The sequence below is a fragment of the Mus musculus genome, chromosome 3 (genome assembly GCF_000001635.26).
Source record: "Mus musculus strain C57BL/6J chromosome 3, GRCm38.p6 C57BL/6J".
In the NCBI taxonomy this organism is placed as follows: domain Eukaryota; kingdom Metazoa; phylum Chordata; class Mammalia; order Rodentia; family Muridae; genus Mus; species Mus musculus.
The window spans coordinates 145,758,443-145,778,646 of record NC_000069.6 but is presented as its reverse complement, the minus strand read 5'-3'; the positions used below and the strand labels follow the sequence as shown (position 1 = coordinate 145,778,646).

The window sequence follows — 20,204 nt, the reverse complement described above, 5'->3', positions numbered from 1 at the left end:
GGAATTACTTTCTGAAGTTCCACATGGCTGCCCGTGGTGATATTTTGCTTATGAACTGCAATCCAATGTGGCAGCTCCCCCCGCCCTTGCTTTTTCCCAAGAACCGTTGTCCTCCCCACATATGAGAAAACTTTGGCTCAGCAGAGCTGTGGCTGAAGTCACGTAGCCAAGAACAAAGAGAGGCTCAGGGGTCCTCAACTCAAATCTTCTATTCCTCCTATGATTCCAAAGTTGTCACCTGTGCAGCAGCCACCAGGGTGGGCCTACGGAAGAAAGGGACCCCTAGACTGTACTGAAGAGTCTACTGATTCACTGAGTACTGACTGTGTGCCAAAGGTCACAGGCGCTGTGGGAAGAACCTTGACAGAAGATGAAGAAGGAGCTTCAGGGGATCACTCACTACAATGAAGTAGTGTTTGAGACAGAGCAAATCGGTCTCAGTGACTCTGGGAGGTCTATGAACGTGATAAACATCTGAGCTGTGTTTAGTAGGATGGATCCAGGAGTTAAGCAAACACAATCATCACTGTTGTTGTTGTTGTTGCTGTTATTATTATATCATCATCATTATTGTTGATAGGCTGCTCACCTAGCTCAGGCTGCTCTCAGATTGGCTGGGCATTGGGGGATAATGCTCTTGAATCCCTGGTCTTCATGCCCCCCACCCCATCTCACAAGGGCTACAAGTACTGGTGTCACTCACTCTGCTTGACACTAAAAATATTATTTTGAAGTCAAGAAAGAAGAGTGTGTGTGGGGGGAGGGGGGGATATGACCCCGTGGAAGAATGCTTGCCTCAATGGAAGGAAGGGGGAAGGAAAGGGGCTGGTAGGGAAAGCAGGAGGCAGAGAAGAGGAGAGGAGAAGAGAGGAGAGGAGAGGAGGGGAGGGGAGGGGAGGGGAGGGGAGAGGAGGGGAGGGGAGGGGAGGGGAGGGGAGGGGAGGAGAAGGAGAAGGAGAAGGAGAAGGAGAGGGGAGGGGAGGAGAAGGAGAAGGAGAAGGAGAAGGAGAAGGAGAAGGAGAAGGAGAAGGAGAAGGAGAAGGAGAAGGAGAAGGAGAAGGAGAAGATGAAGATGAAGATGAAGATACAGAAAAAGGAGGTGAGGAAGGAGAGGTAGATGGGTGATTTGTGCAGTGTTAGCCCTGGACTGGGTATTTTGGAGCCTTGACATCTACGGATCTGCATGCCAGAGATCATCTGCATCAAATTAGAAGAGATGGTTAAGATACACAGAAGAATAAAGAGGTCCGCCTGTGCTCCCCACAGCGCGTGTGATGAGAAGAAGATGACGTTACTTTTCAGAGCCAGATGAATCTACCCCAGAGCTAAATGCCATCTGCCACTCCTACCATTTTTAGAACGCAACCTCAAAGTAACACAAGCCAGTAAAGACATCTGGAACCCCCCCTACCCTCGCTTCCCGGTTAGATGTTGAGACACTCGCTGAGCTGCCCTGCCTCCGTGATTGCTCGTTATCATGACTAAGTGCGTGCTTTCAGGAAAAGGGAGAGTAGAGCATCAGCCCAGCCCAGGGAGCTAAGCCCATCTTTGGTATGACGTTCTGGCAACATCATGACCAAGGTAGGATGGTGACACACACCGCCCATAGCTCAGCACCTCGGATCCTTTCCTTCCCGCTCCCTCCTTCCTTGTGTTCACCCAGCTCCTCCTTCCACCGCCAACTCCTTCAGTCCTTCCCACCAACCTGCAGAGCTAGCTCACACCTTACCACGATTCTGAGCAGATACTGTCAGGGCTTCTTTTGGCTGGTCCCTCCCCTTTCTCCTTCTGCCTTCCCTTTGTCCCTTTCCTCCTTAGTATTCACTCTCCCTACAGCAGTAGCTCTTAGATAATGACATTTCACCGAGGGCCAGGCCACCTTTTAACAAGAGGGAGAAGAAGGACATCATTGAGTTTCAAGAAAGTTGGTGAGACTGCGGTCTCCTCACCCAGGGCTCTTTGTCTTACACAACTCTTGGGTGTTTGGATGAGCACAGCAGGAGGAGGCCAGAAATACATGAGGCACTGTCTGAGTATTTATACACAAAACCATGGGTGTGTGCAGACTGACCACTCTAAGGAAACCAATCTGACCTTTGAACCCTGCAACTAATTTGATAGAATTCAGGTTGGGGAACTGTCCTAAACCTGGCGTACTTACAGCTGCCCAGCTACCGATGGCTTGATTTGGTTGCTTGGCTCAACAAAGTAATCTAGACCCGTGAGACTCCGGTTGGCCACAAGTTATTATCAGCTTAAGTTATAGATAAATGGGCAGACAGACCATAGAGATCCCGGAGAGAGGAGAGGGAGGTCAGATACCATCCACGGTCCTAAGGATTTTGTGGTTTCAACTTGAGTACAACTGTAACTGTTGTTCTCTTTCCCCAGTGGGCAAGGGTAGTTCTCTGTTTCCATCCTAAGAGGGAAAAAAAATCTGACTAGAATATAAAATCACTAACCCGATAACATGACTGCTAGCCTGAGCCTGGAGGCCGATCCCTTCCACCCTAAGACTTGCCAAAGATTCAAATTGAGTTACCAGGAATCCAGTTACCAAGAATTACAGGTTTAGTCAGTGTGAATTATGCACAGTGTTACAGTGGCCTTTGCTCTCTGAGTTTCCTCATGCACAGGCCCACCCTCAATGCAAACGCTGGAATGGTTTCTTCTTGGCAAATCCACTTTCTCTTTTCACAACCAGGAGCCAGAGGAGGCGGCTGTGCTCCTGTCTCCATCTCTCCCTCCATCATCCTGAGGAGGCTGTGGAGATCTCATAGCGTGTTTGTGTTCAGCAGTCCACCAGTTACGGTTGGGAGCTGCAACCTCATTATCCGCTCTCGTTAGAGCATCCCAGCCCATTATTCCAGGTTGGTATCCTGGCGCATCAGCCTGCACCTATGTTTTTATCTTTATCATCCCCACACACACTCTTCACGTCTCTCTATCAGCCATGCTCTGAGACACAGCAGCAGGGATTCCTGCTAAGAGTAAGAGGTTCTGAGGCCAGATTTTATGTTAGATGTCTGTGACGTGTTCTCATCCTTCCCACACAGCCCACCTGTGTTTACAGGACCATCTCTACCGACTGCATTCTGTTCAAACCATCAGAAGAGAACTCCCACGTGAGCCACTGACGTTGGAAGGAATGTCCAGCCCAGAGCTGCCCCACACTCCCACCATGGCCTAGGACAGCAGTGACCCAGCTGACCTTTCTGCTGGAGGGCCTGCGTCACTCCCTTTGTTCCATTCTTTGCTATATGGAATTGCAACAATGTGAACAATTTTTCTTTTTGAAAAAAAAGAAAGAAAGAAAGAAAGAAGGGAAGAAAGAAAAAAAGAATCTTAGAACACAGGAAATCCACAGTTTTGACAACTGGGATGCTCATATTTTAATCTGCTTAATTAAACACGGTAAAACTGCTTTTGCATCAGCAAATGCTACTTTGCTAAATTGCACTGAAGTCACTCTAATGAGAGATCCAAGTTCCTTGATTAAACTTGGTCAGGGTGGTAACATTTCAGGGATAGCTACCACAAGAGCTGGGAGAGAGAAGGAAAAACAGGGTTTGTGCCTCAGTTGTCACCGGACACTAATCTTCCTGGTAGGTTAAATCTAACGCAAAGCCCACTCTGGGTCTATCAGTCAGTAGTGTGGTTCACAAGTTCAAGGCCTAGGCCTGGCTGCAACTCTGGGCAAAGGAGGAAAAGTCACAGTAGAGGCTGACATCAGTAGGTCTCACACGGGACACACAGTGGCAGGAACATCCAGAATAAGGTAGGCTGCTGTTCAGCCCAGTGTATTCACCTGCGGATACACCAGGAGGGTTGGCAGAACATGGCACCAGAAAACCCTTGGCCATAAGTCGCGGGGATTCCACAACTTTATGGGTCAATCTTTGAGTTTTGTATTAGAAATCCAGACAGGAAACCAGCAGAGAATAGAAGTAAATCGAAGCCCAGTTAATCAAACCAGTTCACAGTTTGAACATATGAAACGAATAATGGTCACCTCAGGGCAGGCCAAACAGCAGACATGACCAGGCTGGCCAACTGACCTAGTGGTCAAGAGACCTCTTATTTCCTCTACTAATATCGAGAACTGACTACGCCCAGAGTTTGGAACAGGGCCAAGCCAGCTGCTAAGAAGGATGGACTGGTGGGCTGGCGCACATTGGTGCTGTGCATGAGACACGGTATTGCTGCTTCTTTTTGTGGATGAACCAGTCCCATTTCACTGTGATAAGGTGGGTTGTGCTGGAGTGGGGGCGGTCTACAAATCCATGAGATGGACCCAAGGACAAGAGACCACCATGTTCTGAGGAAAGTTCACACTGTGGGGCTTAATCTTCGGGGAGCACGGTGGTATTAGACACACGTAGGAGACCCTATAGGGGTTCAAACAGTACAGGGATGAGAGTGAATGAGGGCTGGCCAGAGACAAGTACCTATGGGGTCACCATTTGGGGCAGGACTATAGTGTCCTCCAGCAGGGACTGTAATATTAATAAGTATACAATCAGAATTGTACAAACAGGAGCGGCAGTACATGGGACCCACCAATTTCTTTTGAGTGTAGGGAACACAGCCTATAGCAAGACTAAAGAGAGAAGACTCAGGAGCCAAGGGCTTCCTCAAGCCTTAACAGACAAGAAAGCATTTAGTCATGGGCTTAAGGAAGCTGGGACTCAGATCCTGGCATGTAACCCTGCCTCGTGCCTGTCACATTCAGGGACAACAAGATCTCAGCCTACGTGTATCTGCAGCCCCTCAGGCAAGACTCAGGTGCCCAGAAACAAGTCTCGGGGCTGTTTACCCGTACTGTGCCTCACTACTGCTTCCACTGTTGGCCTGGGGTCTTTAAGACCAACTCCGCCATGGAGTTAGGGTAACGGGTATTTCACAACAGTGACTATCTGTGTCTCAACTTTCATGCACTTTTCGGAAAATTTCCCCTGGAATATCTATGGGAAGGCTGAGCAAGAGCCAGTGTGGGGGTGAAGGTGGAGTTAACCCCGAGAGGGCAGCCTCCGTCCTGGAGCAGGGAAGATTTGCAGTACTCCTGTTCAAACTGGTTTTCACCACCCTCTTCTGTGCTTACAAGTTAAGGTCAAGACTCTCCACAGCTGTCTAATTCTGTGGACTAGATCGCAGTCAGTTAATGTTAAGCACGGCTAGAGACGACAGCCTTCTGTGCTTCTCTGAGTGAGCTAGCCATACGGGTGAGGGGCAGAAATGGGTAGCTGCTGGTTGGAAGCAATGTCTTCAGCAGGAGAAGGGCATATCTCCGTGTCTCCACTGACTTTGGTCAGCTGAGTCTTGGCGGGCACCAAGCTTATGGCTATAATATTGATATCAATAATGTCTTAAGAGCCCTAATCTCCCAACAATGGGTTGGGAGTGCATGCTTGCTCTCTTGCAGAGCTACCAAATGCCCTGGCTTTGGAGAAGAAATACTGGCTCTCCATCTGAGCCTTAGAATTGCTATGGTTTGACTGTGGTTTGAATGTCACCTTTAAAGATCCCTAGTCTGGAAGCTTGGTCCCAGTGCGAGAGGGGACTGGATCACAACCACTATCATGAATGGATTAAGACCACTACAGGGGGATTAGCCTGAGTGCTATCAAGAGTGTGGCATTTTGTAGTGAGAGGAAGCTGGTATGTTCCTGGCATCCTGCCCTGGTTTTTACAATCTTTCCTCCTTTGCCTTCTTATACTTGGGCTTCTGGTTGGCACAGAGCTCATTCCCCATGGGCAGGGTGCTCCCATGTGCCTCCTGGCACCATGGCATTTAGACCACCCGTTCACTGGAATTGTGAGCCACCTCCACCTTATAAGTCAGTCGTGGAGACTCAAGTGTTTTGTTATAATACAACAAGCTGGGTGAGCATAAACAACTAGTAACTAACTATTCAATCTTATGATACTGAGTGTTCGCTCGTTTGAGGAGATAATGGGAGCAAATGGAGTGAGTTGGGGTTACTGCACTGGTGAGAGAGATAGAGGGGTGCACAGCACAGCACAGCACAGCACACAGAGCACACAGAGCACCATACCTGTCAGTCGTGCTTGGAGTGTTCCTAGCTCTGAATGCCGCTAACAGGGTACATAGCAGGGAAGGTCATTCATCTCCTGCCTCTCTCCTAACTTGAACGTTTTCCATTCGCTCAATGGTCCCTTAGCCTGGGAAGACTCTACACTCAGAACTGCACCCAAAGAGTGCGGGGTCATCCCAGGCAGCCCTGAACTGGCTCTTAGTTTCTGGAGAGAGCCATGGAGCTGAAGGTTCATCCTGGAATGTGCGGGAACAGCGGGATGTAGATGCTGAGTTTAATGTTCAAAGCCAGCTACGCTCTAATACCCATAGTCACAGTCCTTACAGACGGTCTTTACATTCATGTCTCCATTCAGACTTCCCTAGTTTATAGGCAGGAATTCCGGCCCCCCATAGTGGTCACTGTTAGCCCTCAGAAACATGGCTTTTAATAAGAGGTTGGGGTTGTATGAGGGCTCATTGAGCAAAGCGATTGCCACTCAGGCAAGAGGACCTGAGTTTGGTCTCTTGCACCCACATAAAAAGACAAGTATGGTGGCAAATGCCTGGAATCCCAGGTATCACTTGATTAACAAATGAAGGAATCACTTCTAAGTACTCTGATCAACTCTGCGGTGTTGTGTGAGCGAATCTTGCCACGTGAGCCTGTCTGGCTGCTGGGAAGAGCCCATGGCTGTCTGCAGAGAGCTCCCTCTTCTTGTTCCGTCTTACAGGGTGACACACAGACAAGTGATTTGATCTTCCTTCTTGGTCATGAAGGGCCACTCTCCAGACACCAAGCTTACATCTGCTCACCTGCCCTTTGACCTATGCTAACATGTCATTGTTGAAAACAGCGGAGATTGACAACGAAGACGAAAGTGATAGTGTTTTAAGTTTTATCTGAGTCTATACAAATATACTTCAAACCTCTTTACAAATCACAGGGAGAGATACATTTTATTGTGTGATCTACAGCACACAAAGGAACATACATGTGTCTCCATGTATAAATAAAACAAAGCTGACCCCCAACCATCCCTGGCTATATTGTGGCCAATGGACACACTCTGTCAAAGCTCTCAACACTCAATCTCATTTACTAACAGACAAAACCATTGACATGACCTACTTAAGGGTCTCTATAATCCCCTTATGAAATGATGCTTATGATTTGAAATAACTACCCAGACTCATAGTATCAGGACCAATTCACAGCATTCTGGGAAGTTCTGTGAGGGGTAAGAGAGAATAAGGGAGCCCTCGGGGTTATGTGTGCAATCTCTTTTATGGACAGCTTCAGAAAAAGACACAGCAAGGATGGTGTCCGCATGGAGGTGTTAAGAAGAGCTTGTGAAAAAGCAGCTCATTTTATCAAAATTTCCCCTGGCTTTAGCACTGTATTAAAAAAAAATGGAACTCACTAAATCCTCTAAGCATTTCCTATGACCCACATTGCCACCTAACATCATGCACAAGGCAGGGGCTGTGAGAAACTGATTTCATTTGAACCTTACTCTGAATATGTTAAACTGTTCGTGTGTGCGCGAGTGTGTGGCCGTGTGCATGCATTCATGTGCATGTGTGTATGAGTGCCTGTGTGCAGTCGTTATAGCTGTGGTGTTTGTAGTCATTAGGCTGACCTCAAACTGGGCAGTGTGTGTTCTGAATTCTAATTGAGCCCTCAGCTGCATCAGGCCAATGGCCAGTATCTTGTATGTTTTCCCACATTTACTGTCAAGAAAATGCACAAATGAAATCCTCATTACTCCTCTCCCTCAATGGGATACATGTAGGATCCAGAGCAGAGACAACAGCAACACTCAGCATTCATGCCAACAACCCAGGCTCTGTGAACTGAGGAAAACACATACATGATCTAGCAACAGGACCACCCACCTTTTTCCTTAGTCCCAGGTTGCACAACTCCAAGACCCTTTCCTGACAGACACACAGTGTCTTCAGTCATCACCACACAGTTTTCTCCACTATTAACCTTATCAAAGTCTCCTAGAGGCTCTCTGAGGGGACAGCGCTGCGTGTGTGAGGACATACAACAACACTCTTGGAAATGGGTTACCAATGGCTCCAGCTTCCTGCCCACAATAGGAGCTCATCTCTAAACATTCATATATACTAACCTGTACTTCAGTCCTAGTGTCTTGCGCTTAACAATACCACTATCAGCAAATGTTGAAACTGGCTATTTAGGGGGAAAAAACCCTAAACTTTCTATGCCCATTCATACACAAAGGCTAGATTTCTATCTATCTAATATTGAAAGAATCTGAAGGAAAAAAATTGTGAAATGAGTGATTTTTTCAAAGTCACCTCTAGGCTTCTGGAAAGTGTTCTTGGAATGACATGATAATTATAATTATGCTGTAGCAATTCTGTACTTGGAGACATATGCTGCAGTTTTCTCAAATGAAAAATACACTCTGGATATCCATCCCCATTCTAAGATAACACTGAGTTCTGGGGCATGCTGGAGTCAGGAAAGGTTACAACCTCCACAGGCACTGGGCTGGAAGCAGGGCTGCCTCCTGGTGGGTGTGATGTGTGCCTGGGGATCAAGGTGGACTGTTGCTGCTGAATCCACTATAAAACAATGTGCAAGAATGTCAGCTTAAATGGAAGCCAGTGTTCACCCAGCAGACCCAGTGTAACCTTTCCTTAAATGTCTTTAAATGTCACCCAAGAAGACAGAGAATCCATTTCTAGCTAAGGATGGGTTTGGCATCTTCTGCCTTGTGGGAATGAGGGATTCACCATTGGTTGACAGGGTTCACACAGTCAGGAAACTATCACTACAAAGAGTCAACCCAAGTGAGTGGGAATCCAGCATGCCCTGGTACACATGGGGAACCTCGGAGGTGTTCTTTGAATTCCTCGAATCTGCCTGGCCCACTGGCATAGCCCTCTATGATTTCTGCAAAACGCCCGAGGGGAGCAACCTACTGGAAAGGGGATCCAGTAGATTTTCCTATTACATTTACACCGTGAACCAGAATAAGAAACAGACTTCATTTACTAAGTATGCACACTAAAAGAAGTGAGCCAAGTTTCATGAAATAACTTCTTTCCCGCATTGCAATAATAATATGCTGACTTTAAAAAATTAACTCTATTACTGCAAAAATGATGACCCAGTCAAGACCCAAGAAGCTGATCTCATGACCTACTGGTGAGTGCAGAAGTGCTGTCTGAGAAAAGGGGGCACACAGTACAGAGAGCCTCGCCTCCAAAGTGTGCCCTTTCCTTGATAAGTTGGCTGTATGTTTGGAAAGACTGGGAGTCGAGAGGCCGAAAGCTGTGGAGAGGTTTAACGTGGGAGTACCAGAGAGACATGAAAGGTCGGCCACATCTTGTACTCAGAATCCTCTATTTCCCAACATCAGACTTTCAGAGAAAAGGAGCAGGAACACACCAGGGCCTCCAAGAGAGGAGTCTGAAGGACAGCATGACAGAAATTAGAAAAATGCAAAATCCGGTCGGTGAGGCGTCTGGGCAGGCAACAGTGCTTGCCACCAAGCCTGGCAACCCGCGTTCTGTCCTCAGAATCCACATGGCAGAAAGCAAGAACTGACCCCCAAAGTTGTCCTCTGCCTGCCACAGACGCCACATACACGCACAATACAACACAAAGGAAAGGTCTCTTGACCTTGAGTGTCTTAAAAGACACAACATCAAGAGCAAGGAGCCAGGTAGTGTGGGCTCCTTAGAGCAAATCTTAGGTTGGAATTTCTCACATAAATCTCTCAAACTAGAAAATGGGATTAAAGCGTAAATAGCCATATTGTTTTCCCCTCCTGAATCAAAAAATTAAGGGGAGAAAATGGATGTGTTTTCCTTCTGTGATTATTTTACAGCTGTACCACAAAATTTGCTAATTTCAGCTTTTTAAAAAATAATCTCAGGTTAATGGTTTCTGGGCTTAGCACCAGCATCTACCTGCTCCCTCCTTCCACCTCATTCTCTAGTCACAGCTACGCAGTTGTAGCCACTGTGGATTGAAGAGTTTAAGGCCAGCTTGGTGGACAGGAGGGTTCTAACAACAAGGGAACCGAGGAGTCAGCCCAAGCCCGGGGAGGTCACACATGATTTGACATACATGTGAAATCTGAGGTTTTGGTAATTATTACTGTTCTAATAAATAAAGAGTCCTCTTTTTATTGCTAACACAGCTAACCATAAGAAGAGAGCATTCAAACAGATATTTCCCCCCCACTTTATATCACTGCTTAGAAAGATACTTTCATCATACATACAGTTTCAGAAGACAAAAGTTAAAATTTTGGAGACAACACCAGAAGCCTAGAAGCAAGAATGGAATGCCCAGAGCATTTACAACAATTACCTAAGCGGGTCAAGAGGCCCGCCACAAAACAAGCTTGTGTGACGAGGATGGTGGGAGCCAATCTCGGGGACTAGGGGCTCAAGGTTCTTATTCAGAGTCATCTTCAATCATCCCTCCATCGTTCACTGGGGTGGGGTCTCAGTCAGACCCAGAGCTCACATATATGGCTCATCTCTCTTGTCAGCTTTCTCACAGAGTTCACAGAGTTTATACTCAGCCTCTGCTATGGGGGAAAACTACCTATCAGATGTGCTGAGTAAATTGAGTCTTTGAAACAGACTTAGCAAATTCAGCTTTAATCCCATAATGGATTATCACTAGCAAGGCACGAGTTTATACTCTAGGTTAATTGACTGAAACAAGCATAATGTCTTGGGCTGAAGAGGACTCTTTATTTATTCATCCACTCTTACCCCTTTACGGATATTAGACACCGTCACTTCCGCATCTGATTTCCCCATCTCTTTTTCCTGTTCTACTTGCACTTCCCGACCCGATGCAACCTGAACTTCACAAGAGAAAGGCAGCATCTTCCAGCTAAAAAGAAATCATTTCAGAAATGCAAGCCAGCACCCTCCTGCGCAGCAATGCTCTCCCCACCATGACGCTTGCTGTAGTGTGTACAAATCCCGGTGCAAGACTACACACACACAGCCGGACGTGGGCCACGTTATCTTAGTAGGAGGTTCGATGCTACATGCTTCCAAGGTGAGATGTGCAAATAAAACACATCTTAATACCAAAGAGAAATGAATACTTTTCTTACCTGTCACCGGCATGGGTAATGTGTACAACAGGCACGGGCAATCTTGTATACAGCACAGGGTTCAGGTTTGCTTGAAATATAGTTATGGGACCAAGAGGGAACGATTGAACAGCAACGAATACACGGATAACTTATAGGCCCCAAACCAGAACCCATTTCTAGAGCTTAGCAACTGAAGAAAGGAAACTCTGCCCTGAGGTAGGCTTGAGTCCTTTGCAGGGTGGGTTTCGGACTTCCTGAGGTGAGCTACTAAAGAGTCTTAGGAGAGCCGGACCATTACAGAGCATTTGGATAAGAGAGGAGGGAAGCACACTTAGAAACAGGTCTGTGTGCTAGACAGCCAGATCCATCCAACACCAAAATAAGAAAGACAGCTAGAGATGTGGCAGTGAACTTCAAACCCAGCACCTGAAATCTCAAGAGCACAGAGCTCCTGGCGAGGGCTTTTCTCCATCCCGAATCTTTGCCAATACGAAAAAAATCCCCCCCCCCACCGTCTCTCTGTGCTTCATACATCTGAAAAGGCTTTTCTGACTTCCCAGGTTAGTTCTTACATGACAGTTGCTCTTCTGAGAGCCCTGGAATGGGTCAGACACTCTGGGCACACCCCAGCACCCACCATTTCAGTCACAGAATCTATCACAGCCCCTACCCTGCCCTGTCAGCGGTCCAGTTCCCTAGCTAGACTAAGGGCAGTGATGTTGTCTAACTCGTCTCTCCAATGTTAAACACCGGCCCTGGCACAAGCAAGTGCTTGCTGAATATACAAACATGGCGGAGTCAATGACCCCGCCCGTTTTAGGAGCAAACGTGTTTGAATGCGGTGGTCACACTCACAATGGCTGCAAACCATTCTTTTAAAAATTCTATTTATTAAGCAACACAAGAACAACAACCAAACAAAGCAAGGGTATTCTAACGAGGGCAAAGGTTACCTATTTGCATAGATTCTGCTTAAGCAAAGCACTTCTTCATTGATGTAACAGCTCACCGTTATAAGCCCATTGGACTGAAAGCAGCAGAAAAGCCCCATTTGACTTTCAGTGTAAAGGGCCCACCACAGGATTTGTTGGCAAATTAAACCTGAACTCTTTGTTCTTTAGTCTTATTCTCTGCTGTAGGGGTTCCTCTGCTTGGGTAGTCTGGGTAGACAGGAGTCTAAAGCCTGCTGATTTATGTCTTTCTGTGGGACGCTACTGCTCCTTCAGCACTCGGCTCCCGGAAGACAGTGGACATTATTACATTATTTGACAATGACAAAGTGAATGGGGAAGGTATCAGGATTTTTTTTTACTTAAGATTCCTCTCGTCTATTTGGTTAGAAAGGGCCTGCTTGTGAAATAAACCCGAGGACTGATTTAATACCTGACAGTAAGTCTGAAGAAAGCAACAGGGGCTAATGTCAAAGGTCAACTGAGCATCTTTATGGAACACTAGGGGACTCAGTCATGGTAAATGCGTATTTAAAGACAACCTGGGGTGAACAACACACTGGGATATGTAAGATATTAATTGACCACTCTCTCTCATTACACCTTTAGCTGTTTTATCCGTGTGATTCCTTCTTGATGAGGAAGAATGAATGCTTTCTGAATACGTAGCTCTTCGTTCAGAAAGTTCAGAAAGCCTTCTCTAGGATTACAGGTTCTTCTCATTGGCCCACAAAAACGAAGGCCAACCAGGACCCACTTTAAATAAGCATCGGTAAGGGCTGGAGAGATGGCTCTGTGGCTAAAGCGCTTGCCCAGGAAATGTGAGGACCTGAATTTGGATGCCCAGAACTCACACAAATGCCGGGTGGGTATGGCAGCTCATCTGTAAACTGCAGCCTCAGCGAACAGAGACGGAGGATCCTCTGAGCAAGCTGACAAGAGAGATGAGCCATATATGTGAGCTCTGGGTCTGACTGAGACCCCACCCCAGTGAACGATGGAGGAATGATTGAAGATGACTCTGAATAAGAACCTTGAGCCTCTATGTGCTTGGGTCACACGTGCATTCGCACCTCACACAGTGTGTCTGCAAGCATGTATTCTCTCCCTCTCCCTCGCTCACTCGCTCGCTCACACGCATGCGCATGTGCACACATTCACGAACAACTGGAAAAATAAGACCTGAATACATCTCTACATTACAGCAGACCATGGCTGAAGGTAGTTGGAGACAGACGTTTCCTCCACCAGATCTTAATTAGATTTTTCTGTAGTCATGGCTAACATAATAATAGAGAGATTCCTACCGTGACTATAATAAAACTAATTGGAAATAAATTTGAGCTTAATAAGAATTCAAATACACGCAAAAGTAATGGCCCAGCATGTGTGAGCTGCAAGCCATCCTGCCTTCTCCTCTAAAGGGTCTATATTTGTGGCAGGGAGCTCGTTTTCAGCTAATGGTCTTTAATGAAAGTCAGTCCTGGCTCTTTGTTTTGTACTTCATTTCCAAAGCCTTTGAGGCCCGCTGCACAGGAACAGGTTGCATTCCTGGCCACACCTCTGTCTCTGATACACACCAATTTTCTAATGTTCCTGCCAAGCCCATGTAGAAAGGTTGAAAAGGAGACCTGAAAAGAAGCAGCTGGGTTGAGAGCATGCTCCCCAGTGCAGCCCCTCCCCACCAGTGACAGCCAGCGGGGTCTCTCGGTATGGCCAGTCACACGGAAGTTTGAGGGCGTGTGTGTGTAAGAAGCAAACATCTACAACAGTTATGAACAAACTCTGCAGGACAACTTAGGAGGTTTGTATAAATGGCATTGTTATTATAGACTCATTTTTACCTGTCTGAGGGCATGTTTTGCCTGCATGTAACTATGAGCACAAGCCTGCTGCTGGAGGTCAGAAAATGGTGTCTGATCCCAGGAGTTGGCCATCACGTGGGGTTGGGAACTGAACCTAAGTCCTCTGCAAGAGCAACAAGTGTTCTTAGTTGTTGAGCTATCTCTGCAGTGCCAGAACCAGCCCAAGGACAGGTTACATTACTAGCCATTATTACCTTTAAACTAAGATGAAAACAAAACTGCTCTCCTTTATGAGAGATAGGAAGAAAATGAATCACTTAGTTAAAGTCCTTCATAATACTAATGGGTAAAGTGGAACCCAAGCAGTCAGTCTGTGTCTGTTGAATGCTCTGTGGGGCTCAGCCACCAGCAACAACCACTTGATGCAAGCAAGCAACAAGTCTTGTGTTTTCAGGAAAACTCCATTTCTGGAACTTATAAGTTGTCTGGGACTTTAGTTACATTACTTACCCAAGTTATTGAATCTAGATTTCCTTGACTTTTAACAAGTGTGGCAACAGGGCCATCTTTCAGGGTCCACACACTTGAGTATTTGGCTTTGGTTACCTGCTACTGTTCGGCACAAGCTTGCTGTTCACATTGCCTCTAGAGGCAACGTAAGAAACTCAGGGCGAAAACGTACGGGTCCTGATGCCTATATGTCCTTACATAAGGGACTGTCAACCTAAACACACATTCTTGTAAAATGTCCTATTCATTCCTTGAGAATTTCATACAATGCATTTTTATGATATTTGCCTCCAATTCTTCCACTTATCTCCTGCCGGATCCATCACCGGCTCCCAACCCCCTGGCTTCATGTCTCTTCCACTTGTGATTCAGTAACCATTAACTCCAATGTGTATTGTCCACTCCTAGGTATAGGCCATCCCCTGGACTGGGATCAACCAACCAGGAGCCACACCCTTCAAGGAAATTGCCTCTCTCTCCCCTTGAAGCCATCAACAATGAGTAAGTCACTGTCAGTGAGGGCTACGCTAGGATGTTGGTTACCCTGGTTCTGTCCAGGCAGCCATGGCTGCTGTATGTTCACACATGCAATGGTTCTTGGAAGCACTGCTTTGTTCTGGTTCTTCCCACCCTCTGGCTCCTGTGGTCTTTCTACTTCTCTTCTGTGATGAGGAGGTGTTCTGTACTGTCCCCGCCTATCATTTACATCTCCATTTCCTCATGTGGGTTTATTACCTTAAGCTAAGCCTCTATCCTCTTCCTAAAGAGGTCCATAAAACTGAAAATGATTGAGGAAATGATAATTAAAGCCATCATCAGTCTGCAGGAAGAGACTGCAGGAAGAGTGGGGTGGTTTTCTCCTAGACAGAATTATCCCACTGGCTTGGGAAAGGATAAACTTGCTCTTATTAGGGAGAAAAGGCCAGAGGATACATTTCACAGTTTAGTTTGAACAAGCTGTGTCAGTTAATCATTATTTAGGTGCTAAGACCCTTCTGAGAAGAAAGTAAGAAAACGGTTCAGTAGTTGTTGTAAGAGTAAGGGAAAGGCCATGACACACACACACCCTCTGGTACACCGAGAACTTGTGCAATCATTATCTACACAGAAGATTTAATCATTAAAATGTCCCTCAATCCTCACTCTATCTTCAGTCCTACTCTGGCTTTAGATACTTTGTTTATTGGACTTTGACTTCAAAAGTTGACTTTTCTCTTTAAAGTACACTGGATCCATTTGAAGCACGATTTGCTTCTCCAGGTTGATTTGTTTCCTAAAAATTAAACCTATTAAAAATATCCCCACTTGGGAAGACACAGAGCTGTCAGTGACTGGTTTGCTGACTTTCCATACACACAGTTGTCGTCACTAAATCTGCAGCTCTCTGCGCAAAGCTTCTGAGCTCCATGAGTCACTGGAAACCCAACTGAGGAAAACACTGTTTTCTTAGAGAAGCTATTTAAATTTGGGTCTTCATTCTTTCTTCTAAGGAAAAAAAGTTATTAAATACAGCACAATGCTTTGATTAAGAAATAAATATTTTCTCGAGACTTTTTATTAAAAACAAAGCAATAATAAATGACAGGAAGATTCAGGGAAGAGAGGGCTAAAGTTATAAACCACCTATGCTCACAATGAAATGTTTGCAACTCCACCAACTCTATCTTGAGTAGAACTGGGTGTGATGGATCATGCTTGAAATCCCAGCATTTGAGAAGCAGAGATAGGAAGACTGCCACAGTGTAATACAGACTGGGCTACACAGCCAGCTGCAGGTCAACTGGAGCTACAACCTGAGACCCTATCTCAAAATAAAATCCAAATCCCTCATAAGGGAAGAGAAATAAGGTTGGCTAAATCATGGAAACATTTGTTCGACAAAGTATTTTCTGTGTGTCTCTCCCATATTAGGCTTTGGAAACCAAGTGTGAAACAATGTAGACAAGATTCCAGCTCCTAAGACAGTAGAGGGGAGGGTAAGATAACGATACATCAGAAAGGCCAGGGTGGGGGTGGGGTGGGGTAGGGGAGAGGAGTGGAGAGCACTCATAAGGAAAAATGGTTCAGGTCAGGGAAGGTGATGTCTAATATCACAGACAGCAGGACCAGAGCTTTGGAATCCTGCACACCTGAGTTCTGACTCTGGTTTTATTGGAGCCACCCCTGTAACCCTGGGCAATCTATCCACTTTCTCTGACTTAGTTTCATCAATAACGATACTGTTGAATGAGCATTGATGAAATGCACGACACAGACCTGGCAGTTTGTGGCCAAGTGGCAAGCATCCAATAAATGTTAGCTAAAATGGTATTAATGGTGACAGCAGGCCAAGGACAGCTAGGCAGAGGGAAGAGGAGGAGGGGAGAGGAGGAGGAGGAAGAGAGAGGAAGGAAGGAGAGGAGGAGGGAAGAGAGAGGAGGAGGGAGAGGTGGAGGGGAGAGGGAGGAGGAGAGGGAAGAAAAGGAATAGGAGTTGTTCCTGATAAATGTGTTTCCAATAAATGAAAACCAGAGAGGAGGCTCTGGGAATGAAAGAACAGAATCTGAGCCAAGTGTTGGGGGGTGCTTTGAGGAAAAGATGTAGAAGTGAAGCTAAAGCTGGAAAGGCAAGCAGAGCCCAGGTCAGCAGTGGCCAGCTCAGCAGTGGCCCTCCAGGAACTTTGTTCAGGGGAGAATCAAATTTGAGTTGACCTTGGCCTTGGTGTGGAAATGTAAGAGAGAATAAAGCGGCCAGGGACAGGAATACCAATGATGGGATTTTTAAAACAACTGCTGTAGGTTTTCACACACCACACACACACACACACACACACACACACACACACACACACACACACCAACCACTGCATCTAGATCCAAAAAGGACCCTGGAGTTACCACTTGCTTGTCTGTTTACCATTTTGTTGACTTACTGATGGATTCACTCATTTGTTCAATAAGCATCTATACTGAAGCTCATAAGTTCTTCATCCATCTATCCATTCATCCACCCAATGAGCATCAATAACTGAGATTACTATCAGCTTGTCTGTTCAGTATTTCATTCATTATCAACACTTGATTCAATTCAGTAAGCATCAACACTTGATTCATTAAGTATCAACACTTGAAGTTCAATACTTTTCGTTCATCTCAAACATCCATGTATCCATTTATCCATTCATCAGGCATCAATTCCTGTGAAGGTGGCACACCGCGCTGTGAGAGATATTAGCGAGCATCACCCTGCATACCCCTGTTTGCCAGGAGCACCCTACCCAACCATGACTGTCATCTCCTCTCCAGCTAGGAGGTGCCTTACCTTACCCTATCAACACAGACCCATATGTGCAGGAGTAAAAGTGCTTTATAGAGAGATCATGACAGTGCCACTGAGCAGATCAAGATGTAGCCCAAAGCATGGAGGTGGCTTGCCTTCCCTCCCCCTGGGAAACAGAAGCTACAGCTCAGAGGTAGAATGCTTACCTACTGTTGGCAAGGTCCTGAGTTCAATGCCCTACACAGAGAAGGAAAACACAACAAGAGTTCTGCGTGACCTTTGGCAAGTACGGGTCCACTGAGCTGACTACAGAGTGGAGTCAAATTCTGACATTTAAAATATCAAAATATCACCAGGAGAAAGATCACTGCTAGCTCTTATATTGGAAAATCCGAACTTGGAAAGTTAATTGCACAAATAATATGTTATTTGTGTTCCATAGAGATGAACCTTCCTGAAGTAAGATGGACTAAATAAGGGCGATTAGGGTCAAGAGAAGAAAGGAAGTCTTGTTAGACGAGTACCATTTTGAGAGTTTTGACGTCTATTTTATCTATTTAGCATCCCAACCTATCCACCATTGCTACATTCATATTAGGTTAAAATAGAGTGGAAGCCATTTGTATAGGTCAAATTGGAAAGGGAAAGTGGACAGGCTAAGAGAATGATACCTGCTACTTTTGAAGTGTAGAGAGAAGAGCTACCTAAATGGCAAATAGGTAGACTTTGATTATACTCAATCTCTAGGATTTCACCAGGCAAGCAGATCAAGGGTGGAATAGGCATATTTAAATCATAAGCCCAAAGAACTACTTGCAATGCGACAGAAAAGTGAAAAAAAACAAACAAAACAAACAAAAACAAGGAAGAAAACCCCTCAGATAGGAAAAAAACCACCTGCATCGTGTCACACTGCTGGATGCCAAGAGTGTGGGAGAATCTTAAGGCTGGGCTCTTCTCTGGCAGTCAGAAAAATCCCAGGCCAGATGGCATTTTAAAATCTAAACTCGTGTGTCTGTGCCTCTCTCCCACTAACCTACATTATTTTTAAAGCAGTTACAGCCATTTCTACAAGATACGATAATGTGTTGGCCCCTTGAAGAAAACAAAAAGCAGTCTTAATTGCAGAGAGAGAGGGGAGAGAGAGATTAAAATGACAGAACTTATTAAAAAAACAAAAACAAAAACCAAAAAACCTCCCATTGCTAATGAAACGGAGCACCCCGCAGCAAGCACAGCTTTTCAAACCCGGCCCATTCACAAACACATTTAAACACAGCTCACTAACAAAACGCTGAACACATTCGCTTGCCAGTTCTTCAAGACTCACTCGCCACCACTGAAAAGTAACTTGAATTCCTTGGGTCTCTGGGCATAGTCTCTGCCTGGTGTCACCTGGTCCGCCCTGCCAGGAGCTCCCCCAAAGGAATCCCTGCAGGACTTGGGGACCCCCCCCCCCCAAGCCTCCACCTGCCCTCCGGGAGGACCCTTCTCTGTCCTCACTGGCAAGGAAACAAGAGTAGCATTGTCCTCAGCGCTGTGTAATTTGCAAGATAGAACCTCTGGCGCTCTGGGTCTCCAGCCCAGCCACCTGCCCAAGTCCTCGTCACTACACTCCAACTGAGATCGACTCAAAGGCTCCCCGACTGCGAGGAGGTGTGAACAATGAAGTTATCTGGCTCGGATTTCCCACACCCAGCCACGCCGCCCGGAGTCCGGCGGTGGGAAGTTGGGAACTGAGCCCGCGGGGTCAGTTCCACGAGCGTCCCCCCTCGGCCGCGCCCCTCGCGTCGTCTGCCCGGGGGCTGGCCCGTTACCTCCTTCCTGCGGCTGGGCGCCCCGGGGCGGGTGATGAGGGCCGTCTCCTCGCACACGACGGCCACGTCCTCCACGAACACGCAGTCGGGCAGGCTCTCGTCGGCGGGCAGCTGCACCACCTGCAGCCCCAGCTTGCTGCCCAGCACGCCCACGTAGAGCTCGTGCTGGCGCTCGGCGCGAGCGAAATCCACCTCCTCGCCCTGCGAGCGCCTCAGCGCGTGGCGGCACAGGGACTCGGGCGGAGCCCGCACCACGGCGTGGGTGGCCCGGCCGAAGGCGGAGGGGTGGCCGAGGCCGGCCATGGTTCGCGCGGAGAGGAGGCGACGGTGGCTGGGTTTGAGTCGGTGGCTCGGTCCTCCCGAGAGCAGCGCGCGCCCAGCCTGCGAGCCTGCGAGCCTGCGAGCGCCCGGCGGCTCCTCTTGGCAGCCGATGAATGTGCTGCTGCGGGAGCCCGGCTCGCGCCCGGAGCCCTGCCCGCGCCACTGAGCATGCCCAGAGCTCCGGGCGCCGGCCCAGCGCCCGCGGGCCTATTCCTATGCTCTCCGCATCTGCCGCAGACCGGCCTGGGTCAATCGGGATGCGGAGGCCAGGGACTTAATCAGCAATGACTCCCTCCGTGGTGTGTGTATCCCACCGCAGGTGCACGCCTCACATGGTCCCCATGAGGACCTGGAAATTAGGCAGTGCTGAACTGGACCTGCTGGAGAAGACTTCACGGTCA

The 20,204-nt window shown here is 47.1% G+C and overlaps 1 protein-coding gene across 1 annotated transcript in view; it reads right to left on the bottom strand.

Moving 5' to 3' along the window:
- Positions 1–19,955, bottom strand: part of Ddah1 (dimethylarginine dimethylaminohydrolase 1) — a 135,586-nt gene extending 115,631 nt beyond the window's left edge. The window contains exon 1 of the mRNA NM_026993.3: positions 19,483–19,955. Within this exon, the coding sequence (NP_081269.1) occupies positions 19,483–19,785 (303 nt within the window). The 5' untranslated portion in view covers positions 19,786–19,955. The remainder of the gene's footprint in view (positions 1–19,482) is intronic.
- Between the last annotated feature and the right edge of the window lie 249 nt (positions 19,956–20,204).